General features: G+C 44.3%; 1 protein-coding gene across 1 annotated transcript in view; it reads left to right on the plus strand.

The window, feature by feature from the left end:
- LOC129707178 (cadherin-22-like) overlaps window positions 1–25,983 on the plus strand; it is a gene marked incomplete at its 5' end in the record, with an annotated part of 810,235 nt that overhangs the window by 577,535 nt on the left and 206,717 nt on the right. The window contains one exon of the mRNA XM_055651984.1: window positions 23,633–23,749. Within this exon, the coding sequence (XP_055507959.1) occupies window positions 23,633–23,749 (117 nt within the window). The remainder of the gene's footprint in view (window positions 1–23,632; window positions 23,750–25,983) is intronic.

Here is a 25,983-nt window from a genome sequence, read left to right on the forward strand (position 1 = left end):
ATCCCTCAACCTTCTGTTTAGTGAGCAATCCCTGCTTGTCTCTCCACCATCAATCCATCAAGGTTTCTCTACACAAACCTTAATAGATGACAAAAAAAAGAGCTCCCAGGTTTTCTGTTCTTCTTCCCAACTTCTGTATCTGTCTCTGTCGGCTTGCAGGTATGTGTTTCTTAGGGCCAATGGAATCAAGGGATATGGGGACGGGGTACTGATTTTGGATGATCAACCATGATCATATTGAATGGCGGTGCTGGCTCGATGGGCCAAATGGCCGACTCCTGCAACTATTTTCTGTATCTATGATTGTTTTATATTGACAACCTGCAATCCCATTACTAGACAGGATTGTGTTCCATAGCAGGATGACATAATGGGCTGAAATGCCTTAAAAATCTGTCAGTTGGACTCTCATGATTTGAGTTCTGATACAACTTCATTTAATTGTTTTTCCTTTATATAAGTGATATTAGAGACCTCCTCTTTGTAGATTTTAGATTATGAAAGACAGCAAAGCACAGAGGTTTGGCAGCACAGTGGTGCAGCGGTAGAGTTACTGCCTTACAGAGCCTGAGACCTGGGTTCGATCCTGACTACAGGTGCTTGTCTATATTGAGTTTGTGTGTTCTCCCCATGACCTGCGTGGGTTTTCTCCAGGATCTCCAGTTTCCTCCCACACTCCAAAGACGTACTCCAAAGACGTTTGTAGGTTAATTGGCTTCATAGAATTGTAAATTGTCCTTAGTGTGGATAGGATAGTGTAATAATGCCCCTGTCTCACTTAGGAAACCTGAACGGAAACCTCTGGAGACTTTGCGCCCCACCCAAGGTTTCCGTGCGGTTCCTGGATGTTGCAAGTGGTTGCTGGAGGTTGCAGGTAGTGGAAGCAGGTAGGGAGACTGGCAAAAAAGGGTAGGAGACAGCAAGGGCTAGCAAAATTGGGAGAATTCAATGTTCTGAATTCAATGTGTCTGCGGCCGGATGGCATGAACATTGAATTCTCCCAATTTTGCTCGCCCTTGCTGTCTCCTCCCCTTCCTTAACCCTCGAGCTGTCTCCTCCCATCCCCCTGCCCTCAGGCTTCTCCTCCTCCCCTTTTTCATTCCTTCTCCCTCCCCCCCACCCCCTATCAGTCTGAAGAAGGGTTTCGGCCCAAAACGTCACCTATTTCCTTCGCTCCATAGATGCTGCTGCACCCGCTGAGTTTCTCCAGCATTTTTGTGTACCTTTAATTTTCCAGCATCTGCAGTTCCTTCTTGAACAAGTTAATTTGAAGGGCTGGTTGCTGACCACATGTTGACTTTGCTTTATTTCTGCAATCTACTAATTGGGTCATTTTGACTCAATGAGCAACCTAGGTTTGCATTTACGTTTAGGTTTATTATTGTTTCATGTACCGAGGTACAGTGAAAAGCTTTGTTTGCATACTATCCAAAGAGATCAGCTACAACACACATAGATATAATCAGTTCAAATTCAAGTACAATGCATAGAGCAAAAGGGAAGACACAGTTCTCAGCACTGTAACACATCATAGTGTACCAGTTCCTTAGACAAAGCCCAATGTACTCATTGGGGTAGAGGTGCCCTAGCTTATGGAAAGACCATTGAGAAGCCTGATAATGAAGATGCTTTTCCTAAGTCAACTAGTGTGTTCTTTCACGTTTCTGTACTTCTGCTGGACAGGAGCAGGGATAAGAAGGAATGACAGGGTGAGACAAGTCTTTGATTATATTGACTGCTTGAATTGTGGACGGGGTCAATGGTGGGAATTCTGGTCCATGTGATGGACTAGGCTACATTTACAACTTTCTGCAATTTCTTGAAACCATTGGCAGAGCTGTTCCCAAACCAAGCTATGATGCAATCCAACGGTATGCTTTCTATGGTGCAGCTGTAGAAGTTTGTAAGAGTCACTGGAGAAATGCAGATTTCCTCAGTCTCCTCAAGAGGTAAAGGCGTGTAGACCTTAGACTTCAGATATACAATGAGGAAACAGGCCATTCGGCCCACAAAGTCCGCGCCGACCAGCGATCACCTCGTACACTGGCACTTGCCTAGACACTAGAGACAATTTACAATTTACATCAACCAATTAACCTACAAACCTGACATCTGACCATCTGTGGACTTAGACTTCAACTGAGAGTGGACTTTGCGGTTTATCCATGTTTTCTGGTTGGGGAACGGGGTGAGAGATTGCAGCCTTCATGTGGTCCACCCTGTTTCGACAAATGCAATCAATCTGACGTGCACAAACAAATAGATGTAGTGCTTAGTTGGGCTGTGCATGCCATACGCAAGAAGAAGAAGGTTGGGGAACATGCACAGTTTCTTCTTTGGAATACTCTTTCTGTATCCTAATCTTGCCACAAGGGGGAATAGATTAAATTATTGACCAAATAATTTTCATGTTACATTATAAGTATTTTTCATATTTAGACAGTATCTAACCAACTGCATAATTAAAACAAAACTGATATTTGGGTTGCAAGAGATTGGAAAGGGTGGGAAGAATGTGGATGATGAGGGATAAGAAGATGGAACGGAACTGAATGAAGGAAATGGGTGTCTAACTTGTTCAGAACGTTATGACATGTCATACAGCATGGAAACAGATCCTTGGACCCAACGTCCATGCCAACAAAATGTCCATCTATGTTAGTCCCTATGTTTGACCCATATCCTCTACACTGTTCCTCTCTATGTCCCTGTAAACATCAGTTTATCCTGGTGATCCACTCTAGATATGATGTGTGTAACGAATGCCAATAATGCTAACATTTTTGGAAAAAAATTGTACCATGGTTAGGAAAGAACTGTAGATGCTGGTTTACACCGATGATAGACACAAAAAGCTGGAGTAAATCAGTGGGACTGGCAGCATCTCTGGAGAGAAGGAATGGGTGCCATTTTGGGTCATGAGTCGTGAGATAGGGGAGTGGGAGATGGGAGATATGGGAGGGTAAGGAATGAAACGACAGATCAAAGCAGCCAAAGCTCAAGGAAAATGTTGAATTGGTCATTGTTAGGAAGGTGACAAAGAGGCATATAAATTGGCCAAAGGAAGCAGCAAACTGGAGGACTGAGAGAAATTTAGAATTCAACAGAGGAGGACAAATGGGGATATTTAAGAGAGGGAAAAAAGAGCATGAAAGAAAGCTTGCAGGAATTATAAAAACTGACAGTAAAAGCTTCTTTAGATATGTGAAGAGGAAAAGATTAGTGAAAACAAATGTAGGTCCTTTACAGTCAGAAACAGGTGAATTTATAATGGGGAAACAAGGAAATGGCTGACCAGTTAAATTAGTGCTTTGGTTCTGTCTTCACTAAAGAAGACACAAACAATCTTGCAGAAATACCAGGGGACCGAGGATCTAGTGGGAGGGAGGGACTAAAGGAAATCCATATTAGTCAGGAAATGGTGTTGGGTAAACTGTTGGGACTGAAGGCAGATAAATCCCAAGGGCCTGATGGGCTGCATCCCAAAGTACTCAAGTTCAAGTTCAAGTGAGTTTATTGTCATGTGTCCCTGTATAGGACAATGAAATTCTTGCTTTGCTTCAGCACACAGAACATAGTAGGCATTTACTACAAAACAGATAAGTGTGTCCATATACCATAATATAAATATATACACACATGAATAAATAAACCGATCCTGTCACTGCTTTGCAAATGCGCTGCAATTACATCTTTAATAGTCGACTCAAGCATTTTCCCTACAACCGATGTCAGGCTAATTGGTCTATAGCTAATTGGGCTTTCTCTTTCCCTCCTTTTTTTTTAAGAAATGGGGTTACATTAGCTACCCTCCAGTCCACTGGAACTGATACAGAGTGGAGAGAACATTGGAAAATTATCACCATCCACGATTTCAAAGGCCTTGACTATCGTGCTTGACTAATCTTCTGAACATTTTGGAGGATGTAACAAATAGAATGGATAATGGAGAGCCAGTGGGTGTGGACTTTCAAGAAGCCTTTGACAAGGTCCCACACAAGAGATTAGTGTGCAAAATTAGAGCACATGGTATTGGGGGTAAGGTATTGACATGGTTAGAGAACTGGTTGGAAGCCATGAAGCAAAGAATAAGAATCAACGGGTCCTTTTCAGAATGGCAGGTAGTGACTAGTGGAATGCTGCATGGCTCAGTGCTGGGACCCCAGTTATTTACAATATATATTAATAATTTAGACGAGGGAATTAGATGTAACATCTCCAAGTTTGTGGATGACAGTGGGTGGGTGGCAGTATGAGTTGTGAGGAGGATGCTGTGAGACTGCAGGGTGACTTGGATAGGTTGGGTGAGTGGGCAGATACATGCCAGATGCAGAATAACGTGGATAAATGTGAGGTTGTCCACTTTGGTGGGAAGAACTAGAAGACAGATTCTTATCTGCATGGTGTCATATTAGGAAAAGGGGAAGTGCAACGAGTCCTTGTACATCAGCCACTGAAAGTAAACAAGCAGGTGCAGCAGGCAGTGAAGAAAGCTAATGGCATGTTGGCCTTCATTGCGAGAGGATTTGATTTTAGGAGCAAGGAGGTCCTACTGCAGTTCTATAGGGCCCTGGTGAGACCTCACCCAGGGTATTGTGTGCAGTTTTGGTCTCCTAATTTGAGGAAGGACAGTCTTGCTATTGAGGGAGTGTAGCGTAGGTTCACTGGGTCAATCCACGGATGGCAGGACTGACATATGATGAAAGGATGGGTTGACTGGACTTGTATTCACTGGAATTTAGAAGGATGAGAAGGGATCTTTTTTTTCCAATTCATTTCAACTTTAATGTCATTGCACAAATACGAGTATGGGTACAACGAAATGCAGTTTAGCGTCAGTCTGTAGTATAGTGCAATATAGAAATAAAAATAAAAAATACAGAATAATCAAACAATAATCGAACAACGGAGAGACTGCAGAAATCTATCGGCGGGACTCCGAGTTCAGCAATGTGATGGCATTATTGTAGAAGCTGTTCCTCATCCTGCTGGTACGAGACCTGAGGCTCCTGTACCACCTCCCTGATGGGAGGAGGGCAAACAGTCCATGGTTGGGGTGGGAGGGGTCTTTAATGATCTTCCCGGCCCGTCTCAGACACCGTTTTCGGTGGAGGGCATCCATGGCAGGGAGCGGGGCACCGATGATGTGCTGCGCGGTTTTCACCACCCGTTGTAGTGCCTTCCTGTCCGCTACGGTGCAACTGCTGTACCATACCGTGAAGCAGGTGGTCAGGATGCTTTCGATGGTACAGCGGTAAAAGTTGGTCAGGATCTGGGGGGACTGGTGAGCTTTCTTGAGCCTCCTCGGGAAGTAAAGGTGCTACTGCGCCTTTTTGATCAGCTTGGAGGTGTTGAGGGACCAGGACAGATCCTCCGAGATATGTACCCCGAGGAATTTATAGCTGGAGACGCGCTCCACCTCAGTCCCGTTTATATGGATGGAGGAATGTCTGCCCCCTCTGATCTTCCTGAAGTCAACAATAATTTCCTTCGTCTTCTTGTAGTTGAGGCCGAGGTTATTGTTGGCACACCAGGTTGTCAGGTGCTGGACCTCATCCCTGTAGGCTGACTCGTCGTTGTCACTGATCAGTCCTTATAGAAACATATTAAATTCTTAAGGGATTGGACAGGCTAGATGCAGGAAATATGTTCCCCATGATGGGGGAGCCCAGAACCAGTGGTCACAGTATAAGAATAATGGGTAGGCTATTTAGGACTGAGATGAGGAAAAACCTTTTCCGCAGAGAGTTGTGAATCTGTGGAATTCTCTGCCACAGAAGGCAGTGGAGGCCAATTCACTACATGTTTTCAAGAAAAAGCAAGATATACTGTAGCTCTTAGGACAGAATAAAGGGATATGGGGACAATAGACAATAGACAATAGGTGCAGGAGTAGGCCATTCGGCCCTTCGAGCCAGCACCATTATTCAATATGATCACCGCTGATCAACCTTAATCAGTACCCCGTTCCTGCCTTCTTCCCATATCCCCTGACTCTGCTATTCTTAAGAGCCCTATCTAGCTCTCTCTTGAAAGCATCCAGAGAACCTGCCTCCACCGCCCTCTGAGGCAGAGAATTCCACACTCTCTGTGAGAAAACGTGTTTCCTCGTCTCCATTCTAAATGGCTTTCTCCTTATTCATAAACTGTGGCCCCTGGTTCTGGACTCCCCCAACATCGGGAACATGTTTCCTGCCTTTAGCATGTACAAACCCTTAACAATCTTATATGTTTCAATGAGATCCCCTCTCATCCTTCTAAACTCCAGAGTGTATAAGCCCAGCTGCTCCATTCTCAGCATATGACAGTCCCGCCATCCCGGGAATTAACCTTGTAAACCTACGCTGCACTCCCTCAATAGCAAGAATGTCCTTCCTCAAATTAGGGGACCAAAACTGCACACAATACTCCGGGAGAAAGTAGGAACGGGGTACTGATTTTGGATGATCAGCCATGATCATATGGAATGGTGGTGCTGGCTCGAAGGGCCGAATGGCCTGCTCATCCACCTGTTTTCTATGTTTCTATGTTTCATACATACTATGTTGGCATACAGTCAGTAAAATGTAATCAGGAGGACAGTGAACTAGACGGAGAACTAGGGTGGGGGAAAGACGGGGAGAGAGGGATTGGAAGAGTTACTTGCCGTTGGATAAATCAATGTACATACCACTGGGTTGTCAGCTGCCCAAGTGAAATACGCGGTGCTGGTCCCTGGATTCTATAACACGATGTTCACTAAAAAAATGGAAGGCACAGAATATATCAATAGCAATTATATTTTAAGTACACTTACTACATCAGCATCTAAAGTCCTTAAAATCCATTAGCCTGAAAATGAATACTTGTAGTTGTGGGAGATAAATGTAAAGATTGCCAGCAGTTTGAAAACACTGAAGAGTTAATCCATATTAAATTGTGCATATTATTTTGAGATATATTAATACACTGAATATTTTCAGCAAAACTGCTGTGTAGATGTAAAACTGCACCAGTGTCCTTCAGAACCCTTCAAAAGATGAAAACATTAGAAGGCTTTGAACCTGATGTAATCTGAAAGCTTTGGTGTTATTATTGAATTTTCTAAACCAGAAGTAATTCTGACTTTCTTCTGCTGCTCAACTTTAAGTTTATCTACAATTTGCAATTTTATGGTCAAATGTGCATGGATTATTGTTTCTGTGCATACTTTTCCTAGGCATAAATTAAACGCATAAATCATTCATTTTTGTTAAATGAGTGATCTTCTTTGAGCTGAATAGCCTTGACCTAATATATGGAAACATAGAACATAAAACAAGTACTGCACGGGAACAGGACCTTCAACCCACAATATCCATGTTGAACATGATGCCAATTTAAACTCAGCTCCTCTGCCTGCATGTGATCCAAATCCTTCAATTTCCTGCAATATCCACGTGCCTATCTAAAAGCTTCTTAAATCCACTATTGTATCTGCCTCCTCCACTACCCCTGGCAGTGCATTCTAGGCACCCACCTTTCTCTGTGTCAAAATATTGCCGACATATATTCTTTAAACTTTGTCACTTCCACCTCCACCCTCAAGTCGTTGACATTTCTACCCTGAGAAAAAGGTTCTGACTGTCAACCTAATCTATATTTCTCATAATTTAATTTAATTATGTCGGGTCTCGCCTCCTTAATAAAATAATTCTAGTATAGAACCTGTTTTGAAGTACCTTGAACGGATTCCAAAATTATTCTACACTTGGTTTAGAGTCATAGTGTTATAGAGCATGGAATCAGTGCCTTTGGTCCAATTTGTCCATGGCGACTAAGTTGCCTACCCAAGCTGGTCAATTTGCCTGCATTTGGCCCTTATCCTTCTGTCATTCCTATCCATCTATTTGGGCAAATGTATTTGATCTTTATCAATGTATCCGCCTTTACCATTATCTCTCAACATACCCACTTCCCATTGTGTGAAAAAATTGTATCTGACGCTCCCTTTAAATCTTCCTCCTTGCACCTTAAACTAAAGCTCTCTAGTTTTATACTGCCTTGCCCTGGGAAAATGTTTAGTTTAGTTTAGTTCAGAGATACAGCACGAAAACAGGGCCTTTGGCACACCGAGTCCGCACCGACCAGAGATCCCCGCACACAAACACACCAGGGACAATTTTCCATTCATACAATTATACTAAGCCAATTAACCTACAAGCCTGTATGTTTTTGGAGTTCGGGAGGAAGCCGAAGAACTCGTAGAAACCCCACGTGGGCACGGGGAGAAGGTACAATCTCCGAGCTGACAGCACCTGGTGTCAGGATCAAACGCAAGTCTCTGGCGCTATAAGGCAGTAGCTTTACCGCTGCACCACCGTGCCACCGTTATGACTGAGAACATTCAGCTCATCAATGCCCCACGTGATTTTATAAACCTCTATTAGGTCACCCCTCTGCTTCCTTTCCTCTAATATATAGCCCCAACCTATCTAGTTTCTCCTTATAAATCAAGCCCTCCTTCCCAGTATCATCCTAATGAATTTTGTCAGCATCCTTTCCACCCTTCATGACATCCTTCTTGTGGCTCAGTAACGAGAACTACGCATAATACTCTGAGAGAGATTTCACCAATATCCCGTCCTGTTACAACAGTACCTCCAACTCAATGCCCTGAGCAAAGAAGGAAAGCATTGCAAATGCCTTCCTCAGTACACTGTACATGTTTCTCTGTGGTTCTCAAGTCTGCAACGCGCTCCCTGCCATTTACTACGCAAATTATGTCCCTGTTTAACTTTCCAAATTGCAACACTTCACACTTGTCAAATTTAAATTCCATCTGCCAGTCCGTGGCCCACTGTCTCCGTTGATCTGGATCCTGCCGTCATTTCAGATAACCTTCTTCACTACACCGCCAATTTTGCTGTGTTTACAAAATTACTCACCAGGCCAACTGTAAGGTGATACTAACCATCAGTATAGATGAGGGACAACATCTGCTGTTGTGAGTGGACCTAGCACCAATCCTCATGGCACACTGTTGGTCACAAGCCTCCAATCCAAGAAACAACCCTCCGCTAGCATCCTCTGACTCCTGCTCCTAAAGCACTTTGTATCCATTCAGCCCTCAATGCGGGACCTTATCAAAGGCCTCTGGATAGAAGGAATGGGTGACGTTTCGAGATGAGACCCTTTTTCAGACTCTACAGATCTATCTACAGATATCTCTGCCAGGGTCACATAATCAGCATAATTAGCAGTCAAACATGCATCATATACAACTGCAATTCCATCTGCACTTCGGAACAAACCTTTGAAAATATTCACGACCTGCATGGATCGATATACAATTCAAGTATTTATCTAGCTCTGTGTTACAGTTGTGATGGCTTGCTCTCAGTCTATTTATTAAAAACTAAAGTGTTTAAAGCACAGTGTGATGAGAAACTTCAGAAATGGATGTTGGATGAAGTACAATCTCCAATTTCTAGGGGACCAGAGGGGGAAAGACTTACCTGTGATGATTTACAGTAAGACTCCAGTTTTCTGTGCAACATAAATTTTAGAGGCAAAATCTGCTGATGTTTTAAATCTATTGGACAGGCCCTTCAATTAAATGACTGACCCCAGGTTGCTGAAACTGAAAATGCACACAGAGCTCCTTCAAGGGAAAAGTAGCAATGTTACAAAATTTTGAGATTTAAAAAATCAAGTCTTTAATTTATCCCATCAGATGAAGCATAAAAATAAGTTTAATTTGACATCTAATTCACTTTCATATCTTCAGTATTAATAAAGTTATGGCCATTTTCATACTTGGAAATCGGCATCTTGTTCCCTATTGCTTTTTCATTGACTTAACACAAAAGCTGTGATCGAGAACATTTAAAGGCCGATAACTTTCTTAAAATTTAAGAGAACTGAAAGAAATGTTCAGTTATTATAGATTGAAGCATTCTGAAACAAATATGAAACAATCTTACTTAGATGACTTGAAATTAAAGCATATAATTAGTTAGTTACCTAACTGTAGCTAATTACAAAATTCAATTACTAGATCTAAACATCTATCCATTTCTTAAGAATAGATTAACATTTGTAAATAGCCTAAGTGTCCAAGTAACATTCACACAATAATTCAGAATATAACATAATTTTTAAATCTCATTGTCATGGGTTTATATGCCAAATGGAAGGAATTTAATGTTTAATACCTGTAAATTAATGGCCATTTAAATCAGCTTGCGAGTGGGTTTTACTGGAACGGGACCATTTAGAACATTCAGATGCGGTGAATTTATCCCCCCATATCTGCAGCAAATACACTGCCGGTTCTTCGGGGGGGGAAAGCACCGTTTTGCAACGTAAAATGTGAATTAAATACATCTTAAGCAACACTTTTATACATAAAAATAAACGACTTTCTTTTACCTGGTCCTGCATAAAATCCGTCCCAGTTGTCGGTATTGACGGTTTCAGAAGCTGCTTTTAAAATCATTCCAATGATTAACATGTCGGGTGAAATTTTTTTTTAAACACACAGAACGGCCGTAGGAATGATTCTTTAGCAAAATCTTGGACCCCAACAAATATAATTCAGGACCAGGTTAGGAAAAAAACCCGTTTTAACCCCGCCCCTCCCTCACGGCCAGTGACAGAATTACAGCGCCGCTGTTTTGTAACATACCTATTCCAAGTGTATGATTTAAAGACTCACGGATGTTTATACCAATGTAAAATAAAAAATCCTTCAACACCAAATGTGGGCAACTTATCTGGGATGTTTCCAGATTCAATCATCCCCACACAACCAGAGAACAGTGCTGAACTACTATCTACCTTTCTGGTGACCCTTGACTATCCTTGATCGGACTTTACTGGTTTTACCTTGCACTAAACATTATTCCCTTATCATGTATCTAGACACTGTAAATGGCTTGATAGTAATCATGTATTGTCCTGCTGCTGAATGGATGGCATGCAACAAAAGCTTTTCACTGTACCTCAGACAGACATAAAATGCTGTGGTTACTCAGCGGGACAGGCAGCATCTCTGGAGAGAAGGAATGGGTGATGTTTCGAGTCACAAACTCATAATCTGCACCCCGTACACTGCTAGGGTAGCTTACAGCCCAATGCTATGAACATTGAATTCTTCAATTTTGAGTAACTAACCAACAATGCTTCCCACCCCCATTTATTCTCCCCCCTTCTCTTTTCTCCCACTATTCCAACCGCTTTCCCCTCCCCCGTCTCCTTCCACCAATATCCCGCCAAGTTGCTCGACCATTTTACGATAGGATAGAACTTCATTCATTTCAGGAGGGAAATTAATCTGCCAACAGTCATATAACACAAGTGACGAGTGGAAAGGCTTGAGGATGTGCAAAGATTGAAAGATTGAGGGGGGGGGGGAGGGGGGGGGGGGGGGGGGGGGTGGGGGGGGGGGGGGGGGGGCGGAGCGGGCGGGGGGGGGGGGGGGGGGGGGGGGGGGGGGGGGGGGGGGGGGGGGGGGGGGGCGGGGGGGGGGGGGGGGGGCGGGGGTGGTGGAGTCAGTCAGTCTACCCCATGACAGAAGGGGCAGGAGTTGAAGAGTTTGATAGCCATAGGAAAGAAGGATCTCCTGTGGCGTTCTGTCCTGCATCTTGGTGGAACCTGTCTGTTCCTGAAGGTGCTCCTCAGGTTGTGTCATGGAGAGGGTGTCATGGAGGGGGTGAGCTGCATTGTCCAAGAAGTTCTGCAGTTTCAGGAGCATCCTTCCCTTCCAAAAGACCACCTCCCATAAATCCAACTCTGCCCCCAGGATGGAGCCAGCCTTCCTGATGAGTTTGTTAATCCTATTGGCGTCCGCGGCCTTCGCCCCTGCTGCCCCAGCACATGGCAGCGAAGAAGATGCCAGTGACTACTTCTGCAACGTCTATTCGGCAAATAGAAACATAGAAACATAGAAATTAGGTGCAGGAGTAGGCCATTCGGCCCTTCGAGCCTGCACCGCCATTCAATATGATCATGGCTGATCATCCAACTCAGTATCCCGTACCTGCCTTCTCTCCATACCCTCTGATCCCATTAGCCACAAGGGCCACATCTAACTCCCTCTTAAATATAGCCAATGAACTGGCCTCGACTACCCTCTGTAGCAGAGTGTTCCAGAGATTCACCACTCTCTGTGTGAAAAAAGATCTTCTCATCTCGGTTTTAAAGGATTTCCCCCGTATCCTTAAGCTGTGACCCCTTGTCCTGGACTTCCCCAACATCGGGAACAATCTTCCTGCATCTAGCCTGTCCAACCCCTTAAGAATTTTGTAAGTTTCTATAAGATCCCCTCTCAATCTCCTAAATTCTAGAGAGTATAAACCAAGTCTATCCAGTCTTTCTTCATAAGACAGTCCTGACATCCCAGGAATCAGTCAGGACTGGTCCGGACGTGAATCGGAACAATAGAATTCTTACTTGTTGTTCTTACTTACAGGCACCTTCAATGTAAAAACATGGGTATATTTAAAAGTATCCTATCCTGTCCAGCAGCTGACAATTGTCATTGTACTCCAGTACCATTTCTGTGTTAGTCTCCATTTTACCTACAAGACTCTGTTGGGACACTGTTGACCACAGCATTAGCCGACAAATTGGTGCATATTAAACTATTTTCACTGTACCACAGTACACGTGACAATAAACTAAACTGAACTGATAAACTACACTGAATCTCTAATGGATTTACAATGGCCTCCAAACCAAAAATGATTAATTTTCTATCCACTTCATGCATGCAGTAAAACTAATAAACAAGAGAAGCGGGCTTGTGTTTCCTATTCGGGAAAATTAAACAAATTAAATTCATTATCTGCATTGTAAAGGAGATAGTTTCAAGCTGGAAATTATTACTTGTGGTATTAAATATAAATGAAATATTTAATCAAAATTTAACTTTTACTTCACTTCATGCTTCCATTCCAGATGCTGCAGAATATAATTAATTGATTCATTTTAACTTCACAAGAACTTTTCTGCTAATCTGCAGTTTTTGCAGTTATAAGAATGCATTCAGTCTTTCGGATTGAACCTTGTGTGAATGCTGCTGGCACATCCACAACAAGGGCAATTCAGGATGAAATGTAAAGATTAGAGTACTGGAATTGGGAGGTAGTTTTGCAGACACCAATATAAGGTGTAATTGGAAACTGCCAGATGTGTTCAAGTCCATATGGAGGATGGCGGTGTTCAGCAATATTCATTGATCAAGGTGATTTATTAAGTGCCACCGGGGGCGACTTGCCAAACGGTCAGCTAAACTGCACCATTAAGAACAGGTACCCAGGTCCATCATGGTTTAGTAATAGCTTTATCTGTGATGTGGCGCATTGCCATATAACTCAGCGGTGCCTCAAGTTTAAATTGCCTGTATTGCAGTTGTTTTTCACTCAGTGTTGTTATGAACACTATTTTAATATCCCTGCTGAGTCCGAGAAGCAAATTGTAAAACATATCTCCAGTGCCTTCCCTAATGCTCTTTGCCCCTCCACTGAACATATCCCTCAAGCTCCAGAACTCTTCCCTAAACCTTTCAATTTTTCCAAATGACTCCTACTTTAACATGCTCCTTGAATGATGACCTTGACTCAGCTATTGGTTAATTCCACTAACATCTTACATCGCTTGTTGTCAAATAATTAGTGAGTCTCTGTATAGCACTTCCTTGAAACCCACATCTGTGAGGCTGGACAAGTACAAATAATTGCTGGAGGACAACCACCCTGAGCAGATTTAGTTGCATGCAAAAGTTAACGTTTCAGTGAACACCTCCGCTCAGCCCGCCTCGGCCTATGTGATCTCCCGGATGCCAAACACATTAACTCCCCCTCCCATTCCCACATTGACCTTTCACTCCTGGGCCTCCTCCATTGCCAGAGTGAGGCCCAGCACAAATTGAAGGAACAGCAACTCATATTTTGCTTGGGCAGCTTACACCTCAGCGGTATGAATATTGATTTCTCTAACTTCAAGTAATCCATGCTTTCCCTCCCTCTCCATCCATCCCCCACTCTATTTTACCGACTAGATTCACTGTCCTTCTGATTAATTTGGATAAGAAGGAACTGCAGATGCTGGTCTAAGCCGAAAACTTCTCTAATTCTAACGAAGGTTCTTTGACCTGAAACCTTAGCTCTATTTCAATCTTCACTGTTGCTGGCTGATCTACCAATTGTCTCCAGCAGTTTCATTCTTCTGGTAGACATAAAAAGCTGGAGTAACTCAGCGGGACAGGCAGCATCTCTGGAGAGAAGGAATGGGTGGCCCTTCTCGAGACCCTTCTTCAGAAACATGTTTACATGTCTACAGAAACAAACATGAGGTGAACATTTAAAATATGGCAGACCTGATACAAAACTATGGTGTAGTAGAGTTACTCGTAATAACGTTCAATATTTAGCAAGAAGACAGAGCTAATTTTACAGTTTGGAAGCAAGGGCTCAGATTTAGTGTGATATGAATTCATTCATAAGTGATAGGAGTTAAATTAGGCCATTTGGTCCATCAAGCCTCCTCCGCCATTCAATCATGGCTGATCTATCTTTCCCTTTTAACCCCATTCTCCAGTCTTCTCCCCATAACCTCTGACAACTTGTACTAAGGGTTTGATTGGCCTCTTTCCATGTTGTTGGGAAATAAGCAAACATGAGAATTGCAAACGTTTGGGATTCTTCAGCCTAAAGGGCTACGGGCTTAGTACATTGAAAGCTAAGTCTGTTACATATTTGTACACAGGAATCAATGGTTCAATGGTTTACTGGTGCTTTGTTGTCGCACAATAGTTAAATAATTCTCTTACAAACAGTTCTTAAAGCACACCTCCACATTCAGGGACAGTTTCTTCCCAGCTGTTATCAGGCAACTGAATCACCCTACCACAACCAGAGAGCAGTGCTGAAGAACTACTGTGTACCTCATTGGTGACCCTCGGACTATCCTTGATCGGACTTTGTAACTTTGTAACTTTGTATTCATTCATGACCTTGCTCTATATGTTATTCCCTTATCATGTATCTATACACTGTAAATGACTCGATTGTAATCATGTATTGTCTTTCTGCTGACTGGATAGCATGCAACATTAGCTTTTCACTGTACCTCGGTACACATGACAATAAACTGAACTGAATTAGTATCATCATACCGCCCCTGATTAGCAGTTGTGCAGAAATAGTCGACTGAGCCTGCATGCAAGAGGCGTTGTGTTTGGGGCCATTTTCCAAGTCCAGCCCAGGGTCCAGTTGTTAAGACCGGTGCCCGATTCAGGCAAGCCCCAGGCTTTTGTGGGCCTCCAACCATCACTGTTTCTCGGCTGACAACCGATGTCCTCTCCTTGCCCGTTCACCTTCGTACCCCGGGGGAGCCTCCCGCAGCGGATCTCAAGGGCACGGTGGAACAGACTCTGGTTCCCTCTTCTCCTGCCGGCCTCTCCCCTTTCCCATCATGTCCGTTGTCATCACCGGCTCCATCCTAGAAACATAGAAACATAGGTGCAGGAGGAGGCCATTCGGCCCTTCGAGCCGGCATCGCCATTCATTGCGATCATGGCTGATCGTCCCTAATCAATAACCCGTGCCTGCCTTCTCCCCATATCCCTTGATTCCACTAGCGCCTAGAGCTCTATCTAATTCTCTCTTCAATCCATCCAGTGACTTGGCCTCCACTGCCCTCTGTGGCAGGGAATTCCATAAATTCACAACTCTCTGGGTGAATCAGGAATCAGGGCGATGTGGGGATCGGGTAAACAGGGGGAATGGGATACAAATTGAAGGAACAGCAACTCATATTTTGCTTGGGCAGCTTACACCTCAGCGGTATGAATATTGATTTCTCTAACTTCAAGTAATCCATGCTTTCCCTCCCTCTCCATCCATCCCCCACTCTATTTTACCGACTAGATTCACTGTCCTTCTGATTAATTTGGATAAGAAGGAACTGCAGATGCTGGTCTAAGCCGAAAACTTCTCTAATTCTAACGAAGGTTCTTTGACCTGAAACCTTAGCTCTATTTCAATCTTCACTGTTGCTGGCTGATCTACCAATTGTCTCCAGCAGTTTCATTCTTCTGGTAGACATAAAAAGCTGGAGTAACTCAGCGGGACAGGCAGCATCTCTGGAGAGAAGGAATGGGTGGCCCTTCTCGAGACCCTTCTTCAGAAACATGTTTACATGTCTACAGAAACAAACATGAGGTGAACATTTAAAATATGGCAGACCTGATACAAAACTATGGTGTAGTAGAGTTACTCGTAATAACGTTCAATATTTAGCAAGAAGACAGAGCTAATTTTACAGTTTGGAAGCAAGGGCTCAGATTTAGTGTGATATGAATTCATTCATAAGTGATAGGAGTTAAATTAGGCCATTTGGTCCATCAAGCCTCCTCCGCCATTCAATCATGGCTGATCTATCTTTCCCTTTTAACCCCATTCTCCAGTCTTCTCCCCATAACCTCTGACAACTTGTACTAAGGGTTTGATTGGCCTCTTTCCATGTTGTTGGGAAATAAGCAAACATGAGAATTGCAAACGTTTGGGATTCTTCAGCCTAAAGGGCTACGGGCTTAGTACATTGAAAGCTAAGTCTGTTACATATTTGTACACAGGAATCAATGGTTCAATGGTTTACTGGTGCTTTGTTGTCGCACAATAGTTAAATAATTCTCTTACAAACAGTTCTTAAAGCACACCTCCACATTCAGGGACAGTTTCTTCCCAGCTGTTATCAGGCAACTGAATCACCCTACCACAACCAGAGAGCAGTGCTGAAGAACTACTGTGTACCTCATTGGTGACCCTCGGACTATCCTTGATCGGACTTTGTAACTTTGTAACTTTGTATTCATTCATGACCTTGCTCTATATGTTATTCCCTTATCATGTATCTATACACTGTAAATGACTCGATTGTAATCATGTATTGTCTTTCTGCTGACTGGATAGCATGCAACATTAGCTTTTCACTGTACCTCGGTACACATGACAATAAACTGAACTGAATTAGTATCATCATACCGCCCCTGATTAGCAGTTGTGCAGAAATAGTCGACTGAGCCTGCATGCAAGAGGCGTTGTGTTTGGGGCCATTTTCCAAGTCCAGCCCAGGGTCCAGTTGTTAAGACCGGTGCCCGATTCAGGCAAGCCCCAGGCTTTTGTGGGCCTCCAACCATCACTGTTTCTCGGCTGACAACCGATGTCCTCTCCTTGCCCGTTCACCTTCGTACCCCGGGGGAGCCTCCCGCAGCGGATCTCAAGGGCACGGTGGAACAGACTCTGGTTCCCTCTTCTCCTGCCGGCCTCTCCCCTTTCCCATCATGTCCGTTGTCATCACCGGCTCCATCCTAGAAACATAGAAACATAGGTGCAGGAGGAGGCCATTCGGCCCTTCGAGCCGGCATCGCCATTCATTGCGATCATGGCTGATCGTCCCTAATCAATAACCCGTGCCTGCCTTCTCCCCATATCCCTTGATTCCACTAGCGCCTAGAGCTCTATCTAATTCTCTCTTCAATCCATCCAGTGACTTGGCCTCCACTGCCCTCTGTGGCAGGGAATTCCATAAATTCACAACTCTCTGGGTGAATCAGGAATCAGGGCGATGTGGGGATCGGGTAAACAGGGGGAATGGGATACAGCAGTAGTTGTGATCCTATTGAAGGGAGAGTATGTGCAAAGGCCTTCCGTAGTCTTCCTCCTTATGTTTGTCGGAAAGCTGAAAAATAACAAATTGCAGATCGGGATGAGGAATTAGGAAGAATAACGGGAAAGTTTATGTGTTATATGAGAAAATATGAAAATTAATTGAAGCGCAGACTAAACTAAATACAGACAAAATTAAACTAAACTACACTACAGATGGTAAATAAATGGCATACTGTATGTTGTTATGTGAAGCGGTTATCATGCAAACTAAGATGCGTCTGAGACTGGTTTGGACTGGGAGCTGAATAAACAGGTATCAGAATGCTCTGGGGAAGAGTGGGATGGGAAAAAGGTAGTCATATTAATGATAGATTTCACCACAGCACTAACATGAGGACATGTTGCAGGGGATGTGTGGTCCTGGAGGAAGGGAATGCAGTTGAGCAGGGTTTTCATTATAGACTGCTGAAGTAGGAAAATGAAATATGCTGACAACTTAACAATAATGCAAAAATAACAGGGCGGGTAAGGCATATTTTAAATGATTCAAACATACCGTTGAATGGTTAAAGCTAGTTTATATGTGGGAAGCGAAATCCGATTTGGCCATCGAGTTGTATCATGGTTAGATTATGGTCGATCTATCTTCTCAGCCCCATTCACTCCGTATCCATCGGTATCTTAACCTAATAAAAATCTATCAATCTCTGACGTGAACGCTGCAATTAACTCAGCATTCAGAGCATTTTGGGAATCAATTCCTGATTTCCACTTCGTCTGAAGAAGTGCTTTCGAATATTCCTGAACAATATCGCTATGATTTTGAGAAGATGACTTTTGACTTTTGACAGCCAACTGGGAGAAATAATGTATCTCTCTATTGCACACATGTTTGTAGGCAATCCATACCATTTAAGCATGGATGGACACTGGAGTATCTGCAGTACATCTGAAATGTTTATGAAATCAATAGTTTTGATCCAACCAGACAGATAATAAGTCTGAAGCCCGAAGTAGGGTCTCTCCAGAGATGCTGTCTGTCCCACTGAGTTACTCCAGCTATTTGTGTCTATCTTTGGTGTAAACCAGCATCTGCAGTTCCTTCCAACAGATAGAATTGCGACCAATTTTGATTTCAGAATGAAATGGGGGCTTGTCAATGATAGAAGTTAAATGACATGGGCTGGCTGCTTTTTTAACTATTTAATCATATTTGATACAAACATTATATAAGTAAGGAAATATACAAATCATATATTATGGTTACATAGTTTAAAAAGCAGCCAGTCCATGTCATTTAACGAAAATAATATTAGGTTGGATTTAGCAGCATAAATGATGAACACATTCCAAAACAATTTGAAAGAAAGGTTGGCAGGAAACCAGTTAGAGCATTAAAGAAAAGCAATTGTAAATAAAAGGTTGATATGTTCCCAGAAGAATCGAAAGGGACAGGTATTACTCGTGCTGGAGGATTGTGTTGTCTGTGGGGATCTGTGCTAGGACCTCTGTTCTTTGTGATATATACATTTATAAATGAAACAGATGAAAGTGTAGATAAGTTGGTTAGTAAATTTGCTGATGACATCATAATTCTTGGATTTATGGACATAGAGGAAAGCTATCAAAGCATATTTCGATCGGATGCTGATATAGCAGAGAGATGGCAGATGGAGATAAATTCAAGCTAGTGTAAGGTATCGCACATTGAGAGGTCCAAAGTAAGTGGAGAGAATACAGTTAAAGGTAAGACCCTTAATGACACTGTTGTACAGTGAGATCTTGGGGTCCATGTCCATAGCTCTTTGGAAATGCCAAATACAAGTAGAACAAGTGATAAACAAGTTTTATGGTGTACTTGTCTTCATCAGTCGGGACATTGAGAATAAGTCAGGAAGACTTTAAGATTTTGCCTTCCACCACAGTGAGGAGGTATTTGGTGAACTCACTGTGGTGGATGTTAAATTTGTGTTGATTGTGTGTTTTTGTCATTTTTTAAAGTTATATGTATGACTGCAGGGAAACAAAATTTCGTTCAGACTGAAAGGTCTGAATGACAATAAACAAATCTAATCTAATCTAATCTAAGCCATGTTGCAGCATAATAAAGCTTTGGTTTGGTCACTTTAGAAGTAATATGTGCAGTTCTTATCACCCCATTACATGAAGGATGTTGAGGGTTTAGACAGAGGTCCAGAAGAGGGTTCTAAGGTTATTAAAGAGAGGTTATAAGGAGAGATTGGATTGTTATCTCTGGAGCATCAGAGGTTGAGGAGACACATGATAGAAGTGATGAGAGGGTGAGGTAGAGTTGATACAACCTTTTTCCCAGGGTAGAAATATTAAAGACTAGAAGGCATAGCTTTAAAATGAGAGTGAAAACGTTTAATGGCGATGTATGGGGCAATTTTTGTACCCAGTGAATGGATGCCTGGAGCATACTGTCAGGGATGGTGGTGGAAGCAGATATAATAGTGGCATTTAAGAGGCTTTTAGATAAACACATACATGTATAGTAAATGAAGGGATATGGATCACGTGCAGGCAGAGGAGATTAGGTTAATTGGTATCAAGTTCAGCACAGACATAGACCGTCACAGTGGTGCAGCGGTAGAGTTCCTGCCTCACAGCACTTACAGCGCCAGAGACCCAGGTTCGATCCCGACTATGGGTGTTGTCTGTACGGAGTTTGCACGTTCTCCCCGCGACCTCCATGGGAGAACCTCCAAGATCTTTGGTTTCCTCCCACATTCTAAAGATATGCAGGATTGTAGGTTAATTAGCTGGGTATAAATGTAAAATTGTCCGCAGTGTGTGTTAATGTGTGGGGATCGCTGGTCGGTGCGGACTTGGTGGGCCGAAGGACCTGTTTCTGCACTGTATCTCTAAACTAAATTATGAGCCAAAGGGTTGTTCCTGTGCTGTACTGTTCAAAGTTAAGTACTCCTCTCCCTCAGTAAAAACACTCACTCTGCCTCCTTCTCACAACATCTCAGATCCCTTGATGTTGTTCATGCTTCAATAACGGGCTGTCCTTCTTCCATTGTCACTCCCCTCTCCCCAGTTGTTTTTCCTAGTCCCATTTACCCATGTTTGGCCCTTATCCCTCTAAGTCCTTCCTACCCATGTACATGTCTACTGCTACAGGAGCTGCTTCAACCAACTCATTTGACATCCATGTACCTACCACCCTCTCAGTGAAAAAGTTGTCCTTCAGATTCCAATAGAATCTTACCTCTCACCTTAAACCTATGTCCTCTGCTTCATCATTCCACTATTCTAGACTCTGTGCATTCACCCTGTCTTTTCCACTCATGATGTTATACACCTCTATAAAATCATTACTCAACATCATGTGATCCAAGCCTGCCCAACCTCTCCCTGTAACTACAGCTCTCCAGCTGAGGCTTTCCATTCTAGAAGTTTTCTTTCTTCAGTAAATGTGACCCCCCCCCCCCCCCACTGTTACTGCAGATGGAGCTTTCACCTGTGTCTCCTCTTGGTCCAGCAGTTTGACAGTCGCTCCCAATTGACCAAGGCGGATCAAGAATAACATTTTCTGGGACTTTCTCTGCCACCCACTCATCCCCCACTCCATCAGCACCCCACATCATTCCCTGTCAATCCCATCACCTTCAACGTGATTCCTGGACCAGCCAAATCGAGTCTGAAAGCCTTTCTACTCTCCAGAGAGAGCATTCTCTCTACGATTCCTTGGTTCGCTTTACCCTTGTCACCCAACCTGCACTCTCCCCAGGAGATGTACACATCTGTCCCCGAATCCTCTTCTCTCAACTTCATCCAGAGACTACAGAAGCTCTTCCAGGTGAGACAGAGGATCATGCGCACCTTCTCCAACCTTGTCTATTGCATTTGTTGCCCCTCCTTTTCATCAGCGACGACAAGCATAGACTACGTGACCATTTCTCCGAGCGTTTGCGCTCTGTCCACCAAGTCCTGCCAGCTGCTCCCAGTTTCTCACCATTTCAACTTGCCTTCCTATGCCCAAACTGACCTTTTGGTCCTTGGCCTCCTCCATTGCCAGACTGTTGAGGCCACACAAAAACTGTAAGAACGCCACGTTCTTTCGATTGGGTTACTCACACCCCAATGGTATGAATATTGTACTCTTTCCTCCATGCAGCAGTGCCTGCTGCTCTATAATACAGCTGCCCGGGCTGGTGTAGAGCTCAATTCTTCTAGGAAAGACACAAAAAGCTGATGTAACTCAGCGGGACAGGCAACATCTCTGGAGAGGTGGAACGGGAGACCCTTCTTTGGACTGAAAGGCACGGGAAAGGGAAACGAGAGATATGGACGATGATGCAGAGAGATGTAGAACAATGAATGAATGATGCAAAAAAGCAATGATGATGAAGGAAACAGGTCATTGTTGGCTGTTTGTTGGGTGAAAACGAGAACCTGGTGCGACTTGGGTGGGGGAGGTATGGAGAGGGAGGAAATACCGGGGTTAATTGAAGTTGGAAAAATCAATTTATCTTGCCTAAGTTCGGGTGCCAACCAAGCCCTATCATGTTTGTATTCACTTTCCTCAATGGGTTCCTGTTTCAGTTTTGAATTTCTTAGTCATAGAGTCATACAGCGTGGAAACAGCCCCTATGGCCCAACTTGTCCACACCAGCCAGTATGTCCCATCTACACTAGTCCCACTTGCCTGCATTTGGCCCATATCCCACTAAACCTTATATTTGTTTTCAAACACCTTGTAACCTTGACCTTGCTCCAGTCCTGCAATGCTTTTCTGATGCAAGGTTTCTACCCAAAACATTGACACCTCGACAGTCATTGAGAAATCAATATTGATACCACTGGGTTGTAAGCTGCCCAAGCGAAATATGAGATGCTGATCCTCCAATTCTTCTTGGACTAGTTCCACCATTATTCAGCTAAGGCTACAGGGGCAATCCTCAGAGAAACAGTGATGAAATGGTGGCCACGACAGTACAAAGTCCAGCCCAGAACCAGAAATTCCTGGCCTTTTTGTACAATGAGATGTTATTTTAGTTCAGAGCTGGAAACTGGGATGATCTATTAGAATCATAAAGAACAAAATGCGTGTCAGTGGACGAGGAGTAAAGAATGTGCAAATGTGAATTTAAAGGGCCTGTCCCACTTGGCAAATGTTTTCGGCAACTGCCGGCATCATTGACTGACGCATCAGGTCACTGAAAAATTTGCGGCGTGATACGCCGTGACGTGGCGTGATATGGCGTGATGACGTATGACATGCGGTGTTTTTTCAGGTGTGGCAAAAACAAATTTCGCCGCTGCATTTTGAAATGTTCAAAATCTTTCGGCGCCCCTGATATGATGCCGGCAGTTGCCGAAAAATTGGTAAAGTGGGACAGGCCCTTTAATGTGTATTTGTCGTGTAAAATAACTACTGCCTCCTCAGTAAGAGAAATCTTCCAGTGGGTTTGCACACAATTAATTAATTTATCACACAGCCAAAGCTGATACCCTTGGCACAGAAACTGAGGAGAAAACAATAATCCCTTGCGCGAGACTCAAGGGCCTGTCCCACTTACGCGATTCTTTGGGCGATTTGCCGGCACCCGTCATAGTCGCAGCAGGTCGCCGAAGATTTTCACCATGTTGAAAATCCAGCAGCGACCAGAAAAAGGTAGGACGCTTTGGCCGACTACTCACGACCATACAGGCATCACCCCACGACATGTCGACACGTGACTCCCGTATGTCGTGAGTAATCGGCAATAGAGTTGCACCTTTCTCTGGTCGCCGCATGGTTTTCAACATGTTGAAAATTTTCGGCGACATGTTGCGACTATGACAGGAGCCGGCAAGTCGCCCAAAAAATCGCGTAAGTGGGACAGGCCCTAAAACCTCATTTCTTCAATAAGATGATAGTAGCCTTGAGCATGGACTTGTTGTGATCTCTCCTCACTTAATTGCTTTTCCTGCTTGGCCTCCAATTAGTCTTTTCACTGTTTTCAAAACAAATTTGTTTTATGCAGACAACCATGCCCAAATGAGCAAGACCTCCCTGAGTGTCAGGATCCTGGATGTCAACGACAATGCTCCGGAACTTTCCATGCCGTTTGAAGCTGCTATCTGTGAAGATGCCAAACCGGGTCAGGTAACAGATGCAATATTCATTGAATTTCTGTGCTAATGCTATTTTGCGAAATCTGACACAGGCACACGTGAATCCAATACATTGATGCATCAAACCTTGTCCTCATTAGGCAAAGCTGCCCACATTGATTTCAATAACTAGAGGATCAATAGGTGCCTAAGGTGAAAACCCTCCCGACTGTGTTATAATACTGCAACTTGCCTCAAGCTCCAAGATTGCTTTGCTGAATAAGGATTTTTCAAAAACCTGATCAATTATCACATGGGTCCTTGTGGTACAAAAATAAGTACAGGCCATCCCAGGGCTACGATCGCCTGGTTCCTGGACAACAGTGCATAGCATCTGTTTCCATTACACTATTACATTGAAAAGTCCTATATCGGTTCAGTCCTAAAAGTGGCTAAACTCATTTCCCTCCTTCTCTCTCTCTCTTTTTTGTCCTTTTCCAAGGACTTTATTCAGCACAAATGCATTGTACATCACATCAAAAACACATTCAGAGGTTACAATACATCAAGCAATCATTATAATACAATGATGCAGTCATTATTTACAATGGTCTTGACCCCACATGGTGACCAGCATTCACGGAAGGCCTCCAGAGGCCCCATGGACCGCATGTTCCCTCTCCAGGGACACGCGAGCACGGATGTAGGCCCGGAAGAGGGGCAGGCAGCCGACTTTGGCATGACCATCGATCGCCCGCTGCCTGGACCCGTGAATGGCCAACTTGGCCAGGCCCAGGAGCAAACCGACAGGGAGGTCCCACCCCCCGATCGGCTCTTTCCACTCCCTGCCCTGTGCTCAAACACCAGGATCATGGGACTAAAATGCAACCAGAACTTGAGGAACAGCCCCTTCAGATATTGGTACAGGGGCAGCAACCTCTCACACAACATAGACACGTGGGACACAGTCTCTTCCTCGCCACAGAAAATACAGGCGGCCGGCAAGCCCGTGAACCGACTCAAAAGTTTATTACACGCCACTGCTCCGAGCAACACTCTCCACCCCAGGTCCCCAATGTAAAGGGGGACGACTCCCTTGTAGAGAGACCTCCACTGGGGACCGCCCCAGCCTTCAGGTCGTAACACGACCGCCAAGGTGTGTCGGCACGGAAGACGAAGGCAAGGAGTTGTAGAATGTGCAGGAGCATTCTGTACAGTGTGCGTTCTCTCCACATCATGAAACGGCATGCTGGTCATCTCGGAAAGGCGGCTCAAGTTGTGTGGAGCCGGTGCCCGAGAAATACCCCGGAGTCTAGGCCCGATGAGCAAATCCGACAGAGCGGGGATAAGCTCAGTCAGAACCACTCTAGGCGCAGGCCTCTCCTCGACACCTGCCATGACGGGGTGAGGACCGGCCACTCCCGCAACCACAACATCCCCCTCCCCTCGTGGAGCAACACGTTGGCTGAAAACAACCACATTCCACACTCTTAGCACATCATGATAGAAACGAGGAAAACCCCGTAAGGCGGGTCAACTGATGCCCGCCACCAGGAGCTGCGAGACCCCCATTAGGCAACGTCCCCGACAGAATAAATACGTGGCCACAGCGTGTCATCTGGGGGGGTTCTCCCCATACATATACCTCCGCAGAGTCCTGAGACGGAGAGCCGCCACCTGCGTACGCATGCATACCAAGGACTGGCCGCCCTCCTCTAACCGGACCGCTGCGGAAACCCAGTGCGTCCTATTTCCCCAAAAGAAATCTCCTCCGGCAGCGAGTCTACCTGCCACTGGCCCACTAAAAGTCCAGAGCACTTACTCCAGTTAATCCTGGCCGGAGATGCAGCCGAGAAAATCTTCACGCATCCACCGCAGGTCACCAGGATCAGTGAACGTAAGGAGTACATCATCGGCATAGGCCGAAAGAACCACCTCCACCCCCGGGCCAGGTAGGGCCAGGCCTGTCAACCACCTCTGAAGAAGACACAGGAATGGCTCCACACAGACCGAGTACAACTGACCCAACATGGGGCACCCCTGATGGACCCCCCTCCCAAAATGAAAGGGAGCCAACAACGCACCATTAACCTTCACAAGGCACTCCGCTGCAGCATACAAAAGGCGGACCCGGGCCACAAAATGCGGCCCAAATCCAAATGCTTGCAACGTCCCGAAGAGGTCGTCATGCTCTACCCTATCAAAAGCCTTCTCCTGATCAAGAGACAGAAAAGCAGCTGACTGACCAGTACCCTGGGCTAGATGAATCAAGTCCCTAACC

This window comes from Leucoraja erinacea, chromosome 21, assembly GCF_028641065.1.
Source record: "Leucoraja erinacea ecotype New England chromosome 21, Leri_hhj_1, whole genome shotgun sequence".
Taxonomy (NCBI): domain Eukaryota; kingdom Metazoa; phylum Chordata; class Chondrichthyes; order Rajiformes; family Rajidae; genus Leucoraja; species Leucoraja erinaceus.